A 17,259-nucleotide genomic window follows, 5' to 3' on the forward strand; every position below is an offset into this window, starting at 1 on the left:
TTTGGTATCAAGTAAGTTTATTAATTTAGTGCACAAAAAGGCAATACTAATAACACTACCATAATCACAGAGGTAAACACAAGAGGTGCCCATTTTGGAAGAAACAAAATGCCACAAGGTTCAATGGGTAGACACAAGAGGGGCACACTGGAGAACACATTCAAATCAATACAAATACATTCAGCGAGATCACTTTAAAACGGGAGTGGCAGTACATCAGCACAAAGAGTTCACAAACGACTGTGTGCTGTGTTTTCAAGCTGATGGCTACCAGGAGAACATATTTTCATTTGTAAGCATACTGAATGATTAAGTGCTCCACTTGTTGCTACATTTAAAAATCACAAAGCTCAGGCATGTTGTACACTCCCTGTTAAAAGACTCTTTAGGCTAGCTTAAACAAATCATATGGATAACCTCTCATGACTTGTTTAAAAACCTTCAGCGAAACACACCTCTCAGACTTTGAGATGGAAGAAAAACGGCACAAAACAAGTCACAGCCACATAATACATGAAATGTTGCTTTACTATATACACACAGAAGAACACATGAATGTAGCTACAGAATCCAGCCTAATACACAAAGTCAACTCATCGGGGAACATTTGTACAGTTATACGGAAGACTGAATATGGCAAAACTGTTAAGAGTTCCATTTTAGATTTTCAAATGATGGTAAATATTGCTCGTAAAACCGCTTTGTGGTGACGTTTTGCCAAACTGTATCATGGATGACCAGTGTTCAGATATTGTGCTGTTGCCGTAATAGTCTCCAAATGTAGCTCTTTGTGCTAGTGTAACAAAAGGGCACGTATTAAAGTGGAGTGTGCTTTATTGGAATAAAACTAAAGCTGACAGATGAGAATGGCAGACTTCTTTTTTAAAGTAAAATCCATCTTTATACAAATTGGTTGTTAGTAGGTTACACGTCAAGTTGTGTTGTTAGAATTCTCCTTTTAACAAAGCGTGTAGTATTAATATTGAACCGTTATTCACTGTACAAAATATTATTTCAAAAAATCCTTTAAAAAAGCGTTTTCTTTCTACGGTCATACCCAAAAAAAAAAACATGGTCAGGATGTAAATATATTTAGGACATAGTATTAAGAGGTTTGGGAATACATGCTGGAAACTCCAAGGCACCAAATTAAGTGAGTAAAGTGTAGAGTTGTGGTTTTCAAAGTGTATCTGCTGGGCTTCTGGTGTGATTCATAAATTGTGATAATATTTTTGTTTTATAGTCCCTTACAGTTGGCAGCACAACACTGAGTCTCCTTCCAAGACAATGAACAGTATCATTCAGTCCCCAAGTAATCAAACAGCTGATGACTAAAGCTGTAAATTAGTTACAAAATATTTTCATACACGCGAGGAAACATTCATTTTCATGCATTCTAAAATGATCGTGGCCTAAAACCTTAAATATCAGGTGTTCAAACTTCAAAATGGCAGCTTCACAATGAATCCAGTGGAGTCAGTGAGAGGTGGAAAGTTGAAGATAGTTCTTAAGAAATCCAATATAATGAGGCCGAATGATGACAGCATAATGTCAGTAAGCTAGTGTATCTTATGTGTTAACAGCAGGCATTTATGGTGAGGATAAGTGCACTGTGTCCATCCTGCAAACTCACCGGATTTGACTAAATCTAGACAAATACTGTGCCCTATGTGATCATATTTAATGATGACAGGCAGCAAGAAGGCACCCTCTTTAACGCTGGGGCTGGAGACGGTGGGATGTGGTGTTCTCACGGACATTCAGCTGTGAAGAGTCTCGCTGGTGATGTTCACATTCAGGAGAAAGGTGGTGCACACACTCCTGAAACAGCATTATGATTAAACATGATCTCGCTTGTTATCTTGAGCTATGCATTCTTTGGCAAAGTTGTACAATCACATAACACCAACGATGCCTGTGAGAGCTCATTTTAAAGACGCCATGTGATGAAAACAGCTCAATGTGACTTTTAAAGGTCCCCTATCATACTGTTTCTCATCAATATCTCACAGGTCTCAGATATATCAGAGCCTGTCTCTGATTGGCTGAGACACCAAACAGATCATTGCAGCGTTACCCATAATCCCCTCTGTTTCAGCCCTGTTTCCAAAGTGCTGATTCTCTGTCTGTTACTTTAGATGAAAATAAGGAGCCCCTCCCCACGCCCCTCTGAGAGACATTTGGTTACAAAGAACTCAATGGTGCTCTAGGAGGAGATTCAGGACAAAAAATGAGCAAATCATTGTTCCTGAAACGTCCAGAATCTCTTTCCACAGAGGGGACACATGTTGATGCATAAAAGACATGAAAAGTGGATTTTGAATAATAGGTGACCTTTAAATTAAGCATTGATGAAAAAAAAAAAGCCTAATGTTTGCCATGCTCTAACTTCTCTTGGTCAGGGGTCTCCCCTCGCGGACGTGCTTTGCGCTCCTCTTTTCCGTCTTCCCCTTCTCCCTCACCTTCCTCAGGCGGCGTGGGGGGGGCGTCCCTCTGGACTCGCTGTCCTCCTGAGCGCTGGACGTATCCACCCCGTCTCGCTCCTCGGGGATATTCGGAATGGCCCCGCTGCTCCCGTCTAAAATGTTCCTGAGGTAGGGGTCCTCGGGGGTGCAGGTGGCGGTGGTCCCGCTCTCGCTGCTGCTCAGGTCCGGCTCTTCGCTGTAACGCCCCCCCCGGCTGCGGTACGGCAGGGAGGAGGCCCGGGTGGCTCTCCTGTCGCGCTCCATCTCGCGGACATTGTGCTCGTTCATGTCCACCCCCGAGTCCAGGCTAGTGTCGTTGCTGCTGTGGGGGCGGTGGCGGCCCTGTAGCTCGATGATGGAGTGGCGCACCGTGGCGGCCGGTTTCCCCTCCAAGGAGACAAACCAGGCGCGGGATTGAGACTTCCCCCGGGTCAGCTCCAGCAAAGTGCGCTCGGAAATCCCCTGCAGCTCGCTGGCACCCCCGTGCCCCCCCATACCCGCCGCCTCGTTCAGAGTCCCAGGCACGGAGACGGAGGACTCCAGCGGGTTATTGTAGCGGCCCCACATAGCGCCTGGAGGAGGGGTCTCAAGAGGCTGGGGGTCACCTTGGCTGCTCTGCTGGGGGCTGCTTCCACCTTTGGGGAGTGTCTGGGTGTAGTTGTCTTTATCAGGATCTGAGTGAGCGTCGTTGCGGGGGAAAGTGGCCGACTTGCAGTTTTCCGGAGCCTGGATGAGAGCCATGTGGAGCAGCTTATCTTGAAAGAAGTTTGTAGAGTTCATGTTGGAACGGTTCTGCTCCGACTTCTCCCGAATCCGTGCCACCTCGTCACTGTTGATGTAGTGAGAGGGCTGCTGGGAGCCTTTGATCCGATCCAGAGCGATGTTCTCGTACAGGGCGGCCCCCGGGCGGCCCCCTGGATCCTCCACATAGATGTTGTAGTTGGCTTTGTGCCTCGGTGTGAGGGAGGGGTCGCACTGGACACTGCAGGAAGCCAGGCTGTTGTCGCCAGAACGGAACAGCATACCCTCCTCCATGTGGGTGGAGGTGGTTTGGTCTTTCTTCACCACTGTGAGTTTGGAAAAGCGTGCTCTCCTCCTAGGCTCTTGATAAGAACCTCGCCTGTAGGAGGAAACAGAGATGAATCAGGATGGAATACAGGACCTTTCCACTTGTTAGGACAAACTAATGGCAAGTTAAAGTGTTAACATTTCCCCAAATACACTTTCTAGTTCTGTCTAAAAAAAAACAACTTTAAATAAGAGTTTTTATATATAGTGCATAAAATGTACTTCTGTTCATAAAATAATGAAGACTAAACAAGTGATGTAACATTTGTTTTTTTAAACTGCATATTGAAGCCCTTCTGAGCAGATCTCTTACCCGCAGTGACATAGCAACAAGGAGAGACATCCGATGACAAGAGCCAGCGACGCTCCCATAATTCCCATCATCAGGTAGGCGTGGTACGATGTGAAATCAAAGGAGCTTCCATGCCACAGGTAACCTAACCGCAGATAAAAACATAGACATGAGAGACCTACTAATACAAACGTCTCAATCTGCATTTACAGGAGTTTGTGAAGGAGAAGGTACCGTGTGACGAGGGAATCGGGGCGGCGATCCAGTATCCCAGATGGGAAGCAGTGTAGGTCCAAACCAGCTCGTTACCTTCTGCTTTCACTATTCCCAGACCCTGATTCTCCCAGGCACCTGTTGGAATGGAACAGATCATTAAAGGTCTCCTATTATAATATTTGTAGGCATATATTATACATCTCAGACATATAGAAAAACATGTCTCTGAAGTGTTTTGCTCAAAACAACAAACAGATCACCCATTGTAGCCATGCCTCATACACCTCTGTTTCAGCCCTGTTACAAAAGTGCTGATTCTGGGCCTGGCCCTTTAATTGTAACCGAGCTGCTGCTGGCCACGCCCCTTTGGAGCTGCTGCTGGCCACGCCCCTTTGGAGCGCCTCATGCAAGCAGTGAGCTCTGTGAAGAGAAGGCTGTCTACCAGCAGAAACTCAGCTAAACGCTGCGGTGATTAAACGCCATATTATGTTCCAAACCACATCAAGGATTATTTCTGAAATAGTATGGAGCTCAAACACTTTCTCTCTCGCGGGTTTACCACAAGGACAGTACCTTTTATATCCTGCTTCTTTACACATACTCTCTCCAGCACAGCATTAGCTCTGAGTGTTAGCGATGCTTGCTAATGTAAACACAGACCATATTACTTCCAAAACCCATAGTTTGGATGTTTTGGGTGGGGTTGTATGAGGTTATTTACAGAGAAATGGAGTGGATCACCAGCAGGGAATTTTTTTTTAATAACTCCAGTCAAAAAGTAAAATGATTGTTTTTGTCAATGGAGTCTGGTGGCTTTGAAGAGAGCGATCATATCACCTTCACAAAGGCCTGTCTGACGCCAAGGTAAAGCTGTGGAAATATTCTAAATATAGCGTGCATTCAAGCTGATATTGATTTTGAACTTCTTTCCGTTTCTCCAAACTGAGGACGTGCCACCTGCCACAAACTAGTACCCCATATAATCCCCCTTTAAGCAATCTCAATCATCCCTTCTAAGTGTACAATATGTTGTTTTATGTCATCATATGTTATCCTTGTTGAGGTTATTTTTCTTGTGATTAGCATGTGTCAGTCATTTTGTGTCTTTTCTGTTGTCTTTTATCCTCACCTGTCTTTACATTGAAGGCCCAGGCCGGCACGGTGTCAGAGGCCCTCAGGCGGGTGCTGTGTCCCAGGGGGAGGCTGATGTGAATGGGCCCTCGAACCTGGAGCTCCTCACCTTCAGAGTACAGCAGGATATCCACCGCTGCCACCGCCTTCAGCTCGATGCCTCTCAACACTTCACACACAGGAAGCAGTGATCCAGTCAGAGGACGTTCACATGGTTACATTCTGATCTGAATTATTTTATATTATAGTTTGAAATAATCTGCTTCATTTAAAGATGCTGGCCCTTTGTGCCCAACCAAGTCTTTAACCAATAAGAACCCACCGTGACACAGATGTTACATGACATTTAAATGTTCTGGAAAGTTCCTTATACAGTTTTAGCCTTTATTTTATCTCATGAAGTCCTTAAGTGACACACTGAACAGTCTGGTGGGTCATGTGATTTTGTGTTCCCATAACAACAAGTCCAAGATGTTGTGACTAATGTGACAGAAATAGCTACATTTCAAAAGCTTGTTTTTTGTTGGTTAAGGTAAGATTCAAGCAATTCAAGAATTATGATGCTTACCAAACATGTCCTTTATTACATTTAACATTTCATGATCAAATTGATATGAAACAAATGAGATAAATATCGCTGTGACCTTCATGTCACATCAGGACATTAACCTTAACATTTCTCAGAAAATCTAGAGTGACATATATGTCACAATTAGAAATATGATTAGTTAATTTGGCTTATTCAATTATATTTAGTTAAAATATTCTATATTCTTCAATTTAAACAAATTTAAACCAAAATATCATCCTCATTTATTAAATTATAAATAAGAATTACTCTACCATTAACGCCCAAAGTGACATGTCACTTTTCAAATATCTGACACTAGGGGGGGGGTTACTTGTCAGAAATGTGTTCTATGTGGTCTTTTTAGTCTCAATGATGTTCCCCATAATTCTCTCCAAAGTAGAGATGGTTCAGAATTCTTTCGGGACAATTGATAAGAAACCAGCTTCAAACAATAGCAAGGCTTTATTTAATGCTCACATGATTGTTGGCTGATGAGGCCGGGGGTGCAGTTGGCACAGTCTTTGGCTAGGTGGTGCTGTGGAACAGTGAGGTACGCCGTCACCGAGGAGACGTTGCTGTTATCGGACTTGGTGAGGAGGCTCTTCGGGAACTGGACCTTGGGCTGGGATGAGCTGTCTGTAACACATGGAGGCGTTTGATTACATCTGGACACAGTGTGTTTCCAATGTGTAAAGTGATTCTCATTTTGTTAGACCATATAGATGAAAGAGAAGTGATCAAATCTATTTCATAAAAGAAAAAGACCAAAGGATGTTGGTGGCTTACATTTGAATGTATCTGAGAAACAAAGACAGTATCATAGTTCACCTCTATAGTCATATTAGTGGTGACTGTGTCCTAGTCATATTGAAAATGTAGATACTGTATGTGTGCAGTTACTCTGCTATTTCTTTATCCAGACAATCAATCCCTTCAAAATTAAATAGTAAACATCTACATTTCAACTGGTTTTAGCTTAGTCAATTCACAACTAAATGTCAATCAATGTAAATATCTTTCCTCAATGAAACCTAAAATGGAGCTGGTAGAGAGTGAAGGGGTTTACTCACCAGGTAACTTCCCGGTGATGAGGACGGAGTCTTGGTACAGCCAGATGTTCCCCTGACTGTGAGGGAGCAGCAGCAACGTCACAGCAGAGAAGACTGCAAACAGAACACACACTCTTCTTTATAAAACCTTCCAAATGTCTTTCTCAGAGACAAAAGACACCATTAAAGAACGGACAGGAATCAAACGTAATCTATAAATAACCCTTTGACAACAAACATGGAAAGAACAGATGTTATTTGTATTTTAAAAGTGATTTAATGAGTAAGGAGAGAAGTATTTGTGTCATTCTCTCAACGAGCTGTTTATGTAGATCTGTAACACCGCCAGCAGGTGGCGATGCTACGTCCTCTCCTGAGGGATCAGCAGCACCAGAGGGCGGGGCCTGTGATCATGCAGAGCAGCTCTCCAGATGACACTCTCTCATCATCCCCCCTCCTCCATCTTTGATGTAAACACCACCTCCTTTCTTTTTCTGTCCATTTCAGAGAGGAAGTGGACACGGACAATAGACCCTTTTCTCTTCTACACCAACATGAGATCTGTGTGGCGGGGGAGCCCCCACCCCCCTCCTCATGTGATTGGGCGCAGGAGAAAGACAGTTTGCTGAGGCAGGAATATGTGTGTCCCCCCCCCCACGCTGGAGTCAGACACATGCTGCTGTAAAGAAAACCAACCCAATGACGGGGTCCCCGTTACACTTGGACATAAATCACCCCGTCATGAACAAACCTCTGTGACACGCTGTGTGTTGTCGGAGACACTTCATTCGTCTGCAATGAACATAAATAATGCAGGTTGCTGGCATAAATCACAAATGGCTGCACAGCCTATTTACAATCAGACAGTTATAGTGTTATAACCTTTAACGGACTCCTACAGTCATATAAAATAGCATTTGTAGAAGAGAAATGCGTCCTTGAGCAAAACGTTTTCAATTGAGTACTAGAAAGAGCTAAATGGCTTGATTAGGTTTTAGTTTGGTCCGATCGAAAATCCTCTTCACCAGCAAGGGGGGGTCAGGGTCAGCTGTGACCTTGGGGCTGGTCTGGATTCAACGATTAGCATTTTAGCAGAGAAGCCAGGTTCAAAGGTAGAATAATGACAATATTTGGGCAAATCTTTCCCTCAGAAATCTGACATATTCTTCAATAGCCAAAGGTTTTTATAAGTTGTTGAGGGGACACTCACTGGGTCTCTTGCTGGAGCTCCAGGGCAGGGGGCTGGGGACGTAGCCCTCCATGTTGCCCAGCAGAGTAAGGCTGAGGCCTGGGCTGTACGCCACCCACAGCAGAACCTCCCCCCTCTCCCCCGTTCGGACGGAGCTCCTCAGGGTGTGGTTTAGGTAAACGTCCACTGAAGCCCCCGGCAGCGCCTGGCGGGTCACCAGGTCCCTCACCAGGACCCTCAGGGCAAACTCGGGCTCTGGGGAGAAAATGCCAGGTTTTATTAAAGCAACCAAATGTAGAAACTTTCTATTACACTGTCAAAATCCCACAAGGAAATCACTTGTATTAATCAGAGATGGAAGAAGTACTTAGATGTTACTTATGTACAAGGATAAGCATCAAAATATACTTAGAGTACCATTGTGCAGATTGGTCCATTTCAGAATAATATATATGATATGTTTTATAATGATTGATCATGAAAGTGTTCTCAAAGCTGGTAAAGGTGCAGCTAGTTTGAATGACTTTGTATACTGCAGGGTAGCTTGTGGATTTACTCCAGGTGGAACTAAAGTCTGATTTAACACTTGATTAGATTTCACATCATTCATCCAGATCTGTGAAGTAACTAAAGGTGTTAAATACATGGAGTGGAGTAAAGGCACCTAAGTACAAAGTAGCACATTAGCTACAGCGTAGATGTGGCAATGGAAGTCTTAAGTCACGGACTCCTCCAACAGGGCAACACGAACATAGGACATCAAACGGATCAAATAGTGCAAGAGAATTTGTTTACAGTACAGTGCTTGAGTGAATGTACTTAGTTACTTAATAGGTTGGTACGCTGCCTGGCTGCTAGAGTTAGAAGTACGTGTGTCTTTGCATGTGTCCTATCTGTATGCAGAGCAGCCTCAGCCACTTCCTCTCAGCAGCAGCTAACCTTTCTCTCACCATGAAAAAGTGATGAGGCAGGCACCGCTGCGTCTGTGGCGGGATGGAAATACACCACAAGCGCCATCGTTAGACCTTTCTATTGACTTTCATCCTTTTTCAGTCTTTTTCTAATCTCTATCAGAATGCACTTTGAAGTCTTATTGAAGTAAACGACTCGGGGAAAGAAGCTGGATTCGACAGGTTTATATATGAAATCTCCCTGCTGTTGTTTTGAATATGAATGCTCTTGTAACGCACTGTAATCTTTATCAGTGTGGTGATACTAAGCTTAATTATATCTCTGTCACTATACTGTTGTATAGTGTACACTGTTACATTCATACTTTTGCATCTATCCATTGTTATTATGCATATTTGTATATTTATACATACACTTTTATTCTGAGATTTTTAAATGTAAGTCAGCTTGTATTTTTTTTACAGAAATTCTTATGCTAGTTTATATCTTTGTTTGTATGTATATATTTGTAATATTCAGGTGTGGAGAGCTGAGCGTGATTATTTGATTGTACAGTGCAAACTGCCTTTTTTGCTGTATATATATGAATCTTGTCGTGATGTGTAAATCAGACACTAGTAACACCAGAGCCGGAGTGACTAGACAGAACAATTGTCATTTGTTGTTGTTGTTTAATATGTAAATCCACCATCCATGCTGAGTTGTAAACAACTACCCATCAGAGAGCACAGGTACTGTAATACATCACCTGCTCGGACACAAAGATAAAAACCCTAATCCCCAAAGCTCCACATTATGCACCCTAATCCTATTAGCCTGTTGGCCAGACTCATTTCCCATCCATACTGTATCCATTATGTTGCCACTGGAGTATTGCAAGTAATTAAATGGCATTTTGGCTGAATTTATAATGTATTTTATAGACACAATTACAGCATGTGCCTCAATCACATAAAGCTGCAGCACTTTGATGCAAAAAAAAAACCCAAGGCAATGAAACAATATGTTTAAAACAAACAGCATGCTCTCCTCCACGATCCAGTTATGAGTCACACTGTTTCCTGTGTTGCAGCTCATTTCCATTTCCCCCTAACAATGCCTGAGTGACGGGCAGCTCCTTTCTGTTTTTGTTTACCTTCTATCACCGCGGTGGTGCTGGGAAACCTCCCCGGGGCGGTGGGTTCGGTGGCGGACTGCTCTCCGACGACTGCGACGGTGAGGCCATTGTCCCCGGGTGAGGGGGAGGGCAGGCCGCCGCCCTCCTCCGCTGCTCCCACCGCCTCATCCAGGCAGGAAATCAGAAGCAGCGACGGCAGAAAGAGCAGCAGCGGCAGCGGCAGCACGGAGCGTTCAGCAGCGGGCATGGCGAGAGCAGGCTCACCGACATACCGGACCGAGAGACTCGAGCTCGGGGGGAGAAGAGGGTCCAGCAGTGTGTGCTTATCCTGTAGGCCTCACCCCTCTCATGGTTCCTCTTAATGTCGGTGCGCACTGAGGGGGGAAAGCCCCGTGGAGAAAGGATGCGCTGGTGCTGAGGCTGGGCGTGTGAACACAAAGATCGTTTATATTGGGGAGATGTGTCACGCGTTAAATAAATACAGTACATGCTCATGCTTGTTTTCACAGAATGTACTCACACTACGTCATTGCATTTAAATCCGTATTTTTAAAAACTGCAGCTACTTTGCCCACTTTAAGAATTGAATAGAATATATCATTTTTTTGGTAGTACTCTGTCAAAATCAAAAGTCAAGACAAAATCAACTTTATTGTCAATCTTTTAGTTTGTGTTTACAGACAGAGATCGAATGAACGTTTCCCACAATCCCGAGGAATACAATATACAAATATGTATACATATATATACACAATCAACATTTGTACCCTACATATGCACACATATAAAGTGTTCTTACTTATTGAACTTTTCTATATTGCGCATTCTTTACATACTCTATACTGCATATATGTAGGCTATATATAGATAGTGATACACCATTCATATTTGTTGTTGTGTCATATTGTAACTATTGCTTTGCCTTGTTAACATGCTGCTGTGAACGCAAAACAAAATAAAGTAATAAGACGAAATAAGAGCCGCTGAATTGTACTCCTTAATTATATAGCTCGTATGTATTTTATTCCAAAAATGCATACAAATACTTGCATATGTGTGGAAACACACTGTCATATCATTATCTAAATTAAACAGCATGGGCAACAACAGACATTTTTCAGTCATATTGTTCAAATTCACTGCTTTTTCTCTTTTATAATCATTGTAATCCATCATTTTTGTTATAGATGTTACATTTGATCAATTTGACGACTATTTCTGTACCAGGAAAGATTTACAGAGTGAGAGGTCCCTCAGTATAGATGATCTTTGGTGAGACGGGAGCTGCTATCCTCCTCGTGGTCTTTCGCCCTCTGTCGGTCGCTGAGATCCCTCCATCCTAGTTTTATCTCCCTGTTTGACAACATTGGAAAATCCTCCAATCAGGACACATAACAAGACTGATGGCTAGACCATTTTTACTTGTCAAGTCTACATTAAAAACATTCAGTAAATTAGTCATAATCAGCCATCAAAGTTATTCAATTTGACTAAATGTAAACATATCTTTAAAGAGCCCAGACAAGTCGATACAGTTTGATTGAAATGTGTGTAGGGTTCCTATTTCGTGTCTGAAAGGTGTTCACCCCCTGTCTCATGTCTGCATTTGCTTCCTGTCTCTGTGCTGCCCCTGTGTCTCAGGTCTCAGCTTGTCAGCAATGTGTATAGTTTGAAATGCTCAGTTCTTCACTTCTTTATACAGGTGGAAATGTGGAACTTGCTCTACAACGCCTGCTGAACCTGAGCATGTGTGCTATTGAGATACCACAGGTTACATTTTAGAGAGCGTAACTAAGTTACTAAGTAACTAAGTCTGTTTTAGAGAATATATATTTTTCACATGGCATGACATTCAATATTTGTTTATCACACGGTGTCAAGACAGATGCAGGGCTGAATATGAGCGACTAAGATGAGGCAAATACAGCAATGAGTGTTTTTTTTGTTGTATGAATTCATTTGTAAAACTTACGGTAATATTGTTCATGAAAATAAATACTGGTGTATAATGTTTTATGCAATCTTTCTTTTCATTCTGTCATTGTACATGGCGTTACTATATTATATTATATACTACACGGCAATGGCACCCCATAGTGTTGACAAAAAATTATCCACACAACCTTCAGCATATCCATCAGACATGAATAATCATGACACATGTTATACAAACTTCCAAAACTTTATCAGAAAAACAAACGCTTCACTGAACCCATAACAAAGTAACTATACATACATTTCACACAAGTCACATAGGCTTTTGACTTGGAATCCTTTGGAATGCTTCCAGGCGTCACAGGTTTCTAGCTTACAGAGGTTTAGTGAGCTGGCCCAGGATCAGAGTAGTCATGCATCTGCGTTGTCCTCAGGGAGTTTCTTGATCCCAAAACGTCTGTGTTCAGAATGCAGTCAAAATTGAGCCACGTAGCATATTTTGTGCTGACCTCCTCCCTGTCAGGTCCTCTGGGACGGGGATCTTCAGAACCTCCTCTGTGAATGGGGCGGGGTCCACAAAGACTTGATCAAAGATGAGGTCCATTAAGTTGTCAACGTAACCTGTGCAATATTTAAAAAAAAAAAAGTTTGGTTTAGATTGTTATATGCATGTGAAATATATACTTTATTTGAAACGGTACGAATGCCAACATTACTGGCCCCTTTAACAGTTGTATATGTTTACCTACTTTTTTTTAAATACTGCAACCTATTTATTTACCATAGGTGTACATACATATTTGATTTTTATTTGCGTGTGCTTGTTGCGCACAAGCACAACGATAATCGCGTTATCCACATGCGTGATATATACATCGCAGGACGTGCCATTTTTTTTTATTGAATTTTTTTTAATATTTTTTTTTTTTTGAAATGTTAGGACGTGCGATATTAAGTAGGCAAATGAACTCAAACACCTTACAATTACAATTGTTGTTACAATTATTTTGCTGCTTGCTACAAAAGGAAAGCTTGCGTGGCTCTCATGTCAGGGGTACTCGAGTGAGTGACATGTGGGCTCTGCATGCACAGCAAACCACCAATCACAACCATTCTTGATCAGAGCACAGCAGGGTAACCAAGCTAGCTCAGCTTGTTGCTCTGATAACTTAAGATCCAGACGTCCGTGACTAAAATCCTTCATCCGGTAAATATTGTTAAAAAAAACAAACAATTGTATCGCATTCAAGTTCAAGAAAGGACGGTTAGCGGACAAAATAAACGGTCTTTTCTTCAATTCCTGTATTTTTTCATATCGCAGGGGAAGTAAATATCGCGATGTCCGTTTTTTCCAATATCGTGCAGCCCTATTTTCTATGCAAGTCTACTCATTCACTTCAGCATTTATCTACCATTGTTGTTGTAATGCTGTAGTTTGTTTTGAAATATAAAATATCCAATCTAACGTGTACATTTTGTTGTGTAAATAGTTGTATCTTAAATCATTTGAACACTTACGGAATGTGGGGTCAGTCTTTCCAGCTTTTGCTCTGCACTCTCCCTCCCTGGCCTCTGGGGCCTGCAGTTCATACGGAGGGTCTCCAGTGGATGAAGTGGGGCGTTCAGCCCTTTCATTATAGTGTATGGCTGCCAGGTACAGTCTTTCATTTCCGTAATGAGAACAACATTTTTTAAATAATAGCAAAGGATGTACAGATTGTCATTAATTATAAGTAACTATGGTTTATTTTACCTGCACAACATTCCAAGAAATGGAAACACGACGTTTTGTGGGGCAAAGCGTAGGATGGCGCTGTGGAAGGCCTTCAAAGGTGAAGTCTGCTGGTGGGGGCTGAGTTTCTCCACATCATTCAAAACCCTCTGGTTTGAGAGCACTTTCTCCAGCTTGTGAAAGGCCTGCGTTCCTAAGAGTTAGAAAATCAAAGTCATATTTATTACTGTTATTTTGTATATTTGAAATGTTCATGCTGTGTCTGACAACAACTCTTTATTGGTTGTCCCTTACAAATATTGAAAGAGGAACGTGAAGCACATACCTGCTGCTAGCCATTCTCCTTTACCCCTGGGTACGGGCAGTGGATGAAGGCATTTGGGGAACAGGGGGTCCTCATGACCCTGCACATGGTTCAGGATGGACGTCCATTTGGCCACTCTCTCAGGCCCGGAGGTGGAAGTTGCTGCAGTCCAGTATATATGCTTTCTGATACTCTTCAACCACTCTCGGAGCTGCTTGCAGTCCCTCTTCTTTGCAGCCTTGAGCAGTTGTTTAGAAATCCCTAAAAATACAATTAACATGTCGTTAATACACAAAATATGATTTCATTTCTGTGATCGTAGGCTTTATGTCTAAATAAATGTGTTAATTCATTTCAATTGTGTCATTGCATTACAATAACTGTTAGAGAACAAATGATGATATCAGAATTGTCTTTGAGACAAAGCGTTTGTGATCGTGTTGTATCTTTGTTTGTATCATTAAACAAACCTTTCTCTATGTGCCCGGCATCAAAGAGCTGGGTGACGCTGCTTTCCCTGAGGAACTCCTGAATTTGTCGATGCCGGTCGGTGACGATACAGTCCGGAGACACACCACGTTCTTTCAACCGCTCCAGACTCCTCTTCAGGCCCTCTTTCTCCATGTGTTTGCTTCCACCAACCTCATTGCTCTGTCAGGACACATTGATATGTGCATTTGAATGATTAATACAAAACACCTCACTCAAAATGTGATTTCCTCCAACTTACCTGAACCAACTGCAGGTCAACGACTTTGTTGTTCTTGAGGTCCATCAAAGTGTAGCTGCCAAACTTTGTGCCTGTGAAAATATGTTTTACATTCTTTACATAGGGTGCATTTGTATTATTGATTGAAGTGATTTAGCATATGTTTTTCATGCACTGTCAATTTAACAATCCCACATAATCCAAGCCCTTTCTGAAATGTAAAATGTCAATAATATATAAATATGATATACCTGGAGAGACAGCCTTCATATCTCCACCAACGACCACCTTCTCCTCTACATGGAGCTTCTGCAGCATGTCTTCCTGTGAGGCTTTCCAGTAAGATACGATCGCTGGCTCGATGAACATCCTGGCATGCCTTCGAAAGGTGTTGTATTTGAAGAGCTGCATGTTCATTGCTTTGAAGACCTAATGGTGGTTTTAAAAAAAGAAAACAAGAATACATTTTGATCTAAAATATCGCATGTAGATTCAACACGATTAGTTTGCATATTCAACCAATAACAACACATATAGCTTATATATCACACAAAGCGTAATGGAAATCAAATGCTTGTTATGGGAACCGGGGGTCGCTGGGCAACGAAACTCACGCACTCTTAGCAATGGTGACAAACCAACGAGAGGGGGATATGAAAAAGATTAGTGGCTACAAACAGTCACGCCATTGAGGGGACCCTGGAAAGTGCAAATGAGATGCCCTTTAAAAAAAAAAAAACATGTTAGCATGGGTGCTTACTCTACAGTGACCCATTCACACCTCTTCTCTCTCTCCTTCTTATTCAACAACAATATTTGCATTTTCAACCCTTAAACTGCCATTCATTTACCTTTGCAAGTTTGTAGAAAGATAGCCCGTTGACGTACGTTGCAGCTGATAGCTGCAGGTTTCCAGCTGGAGTACTCCCCAGAATAGGCTGGCTATTCCAATGTCTCGCAAACTGACAATGGGGGCAGAGCTGCTGCACTGATATGAATGTACCCATCTTTGTGGTTTGTACATCACACACACGCCTGCACACAGGACACACTTCAAAAAGCTCCATGAGGCAGGTCTCATACACTATGTATGTGTTGATCTTATGGGGGGGTTTTGGTGCTTGAACGCTGAAATAAAAAAAAGAGATGTTATTAGCCATCACACAGAAATGTAAATGATGTATGTCGTCTACAGAAATGTATACTTGACTTTTTTTAAGGGTTAGACCGTTAAGTCTCAAAGTGTTTGTTGTTGTGGACTTGTATTGCTTTAGAGCTGTTTCCCTAGCAATCTTGGAATGATGTACAACAAAAACACAATACATAGACCCATAGGGATATTTTAGTAACTCACAACATGTCTGTTGTTTCTGTGTCATCTGCTATTGACTCTGTTGGATCATAGGTAGGATCCTGCGAGTCATCAATCTCCATAGTAGGGATTCCCTCAAATGGATCCTCGTCTTCCTCCTCAGAGTCTACACTGGACCTTTTTGATGGTCTCTCTATGGGGTCGGGTGGTAAATCTGGCAGGGGCGCTTCCAACGGAACAGTTTTTGTGCCTACACCAACGTTTCTCTGGGAAGCTTGAGCCTGGACAGCTGTAACACAATGGTATTTCCCACAAAAAAAAAGATACAACTAATAAACAATATTTACAAGCACACAAAAAAACATTTGTAAAACGGGCTTCTTACCTATACTTCGAGAGGGAGTACGAAGAGTCCTCCAGGAAAGCTGTGTCCTAACAGAACGCTGCGGTGGGGGTTCAGTCTGACAGGCAGCATCCACCTTTATACGAGGTATATGGCTGATATCTTCTGATGTGCTGGCCTGTATAGAACAAACAGAGTTATATTCAGGATAAGAAAATTGTATTTGAATAATTATAGTCTGAAATCCCCAAAACGTTATAAAAGATAGCGCTACAAAAACAGATTTGAGCTATAGAGAGCTGGGTTACTCGGAACTCAATAGGAGACGTAATATCTGTGTTATTGGCTATAGTAGCTTTATAGCCGTTACAGCACTATGTCTGTACATGTTAGCAAATGCGTGATAACTTCAATAAAAGCAAAGAGTGCTGGGCTTACAAAATAAAAGGTTACAAAAAGTGATAAAACACTCGATTCCTGTCGAGGCTACGTTAATAAGGCAAAGCTACATGCACGCTAACTAGCCTAGAGCAAATATTAATATGGGACAACTTACAGCTTCCGAATTCGTGTCCCGAATGGTTGGAATTGAACCAGTCTTTAGCCTTAGTTTGGTGCCAAATCCACTTTTGACTTGACTTAAGTTAATAAACAAGTCCGCCGTAAAATGTTTCGAACACACAACCATACATTTGTTCTGGTATTCTGGCACATTCCCGTTGTAAATGAAGTCCATCCACAGTTTCTTGTCTTTTTCCGAAGTTGGCATTGAATGCAGTGTCTTGTCCGGATAGTCGCAGCCAACAACAAAACAACGTTTGGCTGTCTTATACATCTTGTTTGTAAGAGCCGGCAAAAAACACAAATGCTAGTGGTGGGGGGGGCGATTCAGCTAGCTGACTGTATTATGCAGT

At 42.3% G+C, this 17,259-nt stretch overlaps 2 protein-coding genes across 4 annotated transcripts; both read right to left on the reverse strand.

Annotated features, from left to right (window-relative positions):
• On the reverse strand, positions 1–12,389 carry fam171b (family with sequence similarity 171 member B). Of its 2 annotated transcripts, XM_079667822.1 has the most exons (9): positions 12,247–12,389; positions 10,029–11,363; positions 8,003–8,236; positions 6,814–6,906; positions 6,221–6,379; positions 5,171–5,341; positions 4,060–4,176; positions 3,847–3,970; positions 1–3,585 (listed from the first exon to the last, which is right to left on the reverse strand). In XM_079667822.1, the coding sequence occupies exons 2-9, from the start codon at positions 10,255–10,257 to the stop codon at positions 2,385–2,387; spliced, it is 2,328 nt and encodes a 775-aa protein (XP_079523948.1). In that variant the 5' UTR covers positions 10,258–11,363; positions 12,247–12,389; the 3' UTR covers positions 1–2,384. The 2 variants fall into 2 exon arrangements, with proteins under 2 accessions (XP_079523948.1, XP_079523947.1); XM_079667821.1 differs by lacking the exon at positions 12,247–12,389 and having other exon boundaries at positions 10,029–11,797.
• Positions 11,823–17,259, reverse strand: LOC307031070 (uncharacterized protein). Of its 2 annotated transcripts, XM_079667823.1 has the most exons (11): positions 16,902–17,259; positions 16,388–16,523; positions 16,045–16,291; positions 15,542–15,818; positions 14,942–15,119; positions 14,712–14,782; positions 14,452–14,632; positions 14,003–14,242; positions 13,699–13,870; positions 13,464–13,606; positions 11,823–12,566 (listed from the first exon to the last, which is right to left on the reverse strand). In XM_079667823.1, exons 1-11 carry the CDS (start codon positions 17,178–17,180, stop codon positions 12,409–12,411), a joined length of 2,082 nt encoding a protein of 693 aa, XP_079523949.1. In that variant the 5' UTR covers positions 17,181–17,259; the 3' UTR covers positions 11,823–12,408. The 2 variants fall into 2 exon arrangements, with proteins under 2 accessions (XP_079523949.1, XP_079523950.1); XM_079667824.1 differs by lacking the exon at positions 16,902–17,259 and having other exon boundaries at positions 16,045–16,331; positions 16,388–16,522.

The sequence above is a fragment of the Notothenia rossii genome, assembly GCF_949606895.1.
Source record: "Notothenia rossii genome assembly, chromosome: 3".
Taxonomy (NCBI): Eukaryota; Metazoa; Chordata; class Actinopteri; order Perciformes; family Nototheniidae; genus Notothenia; species Notothenia rossii.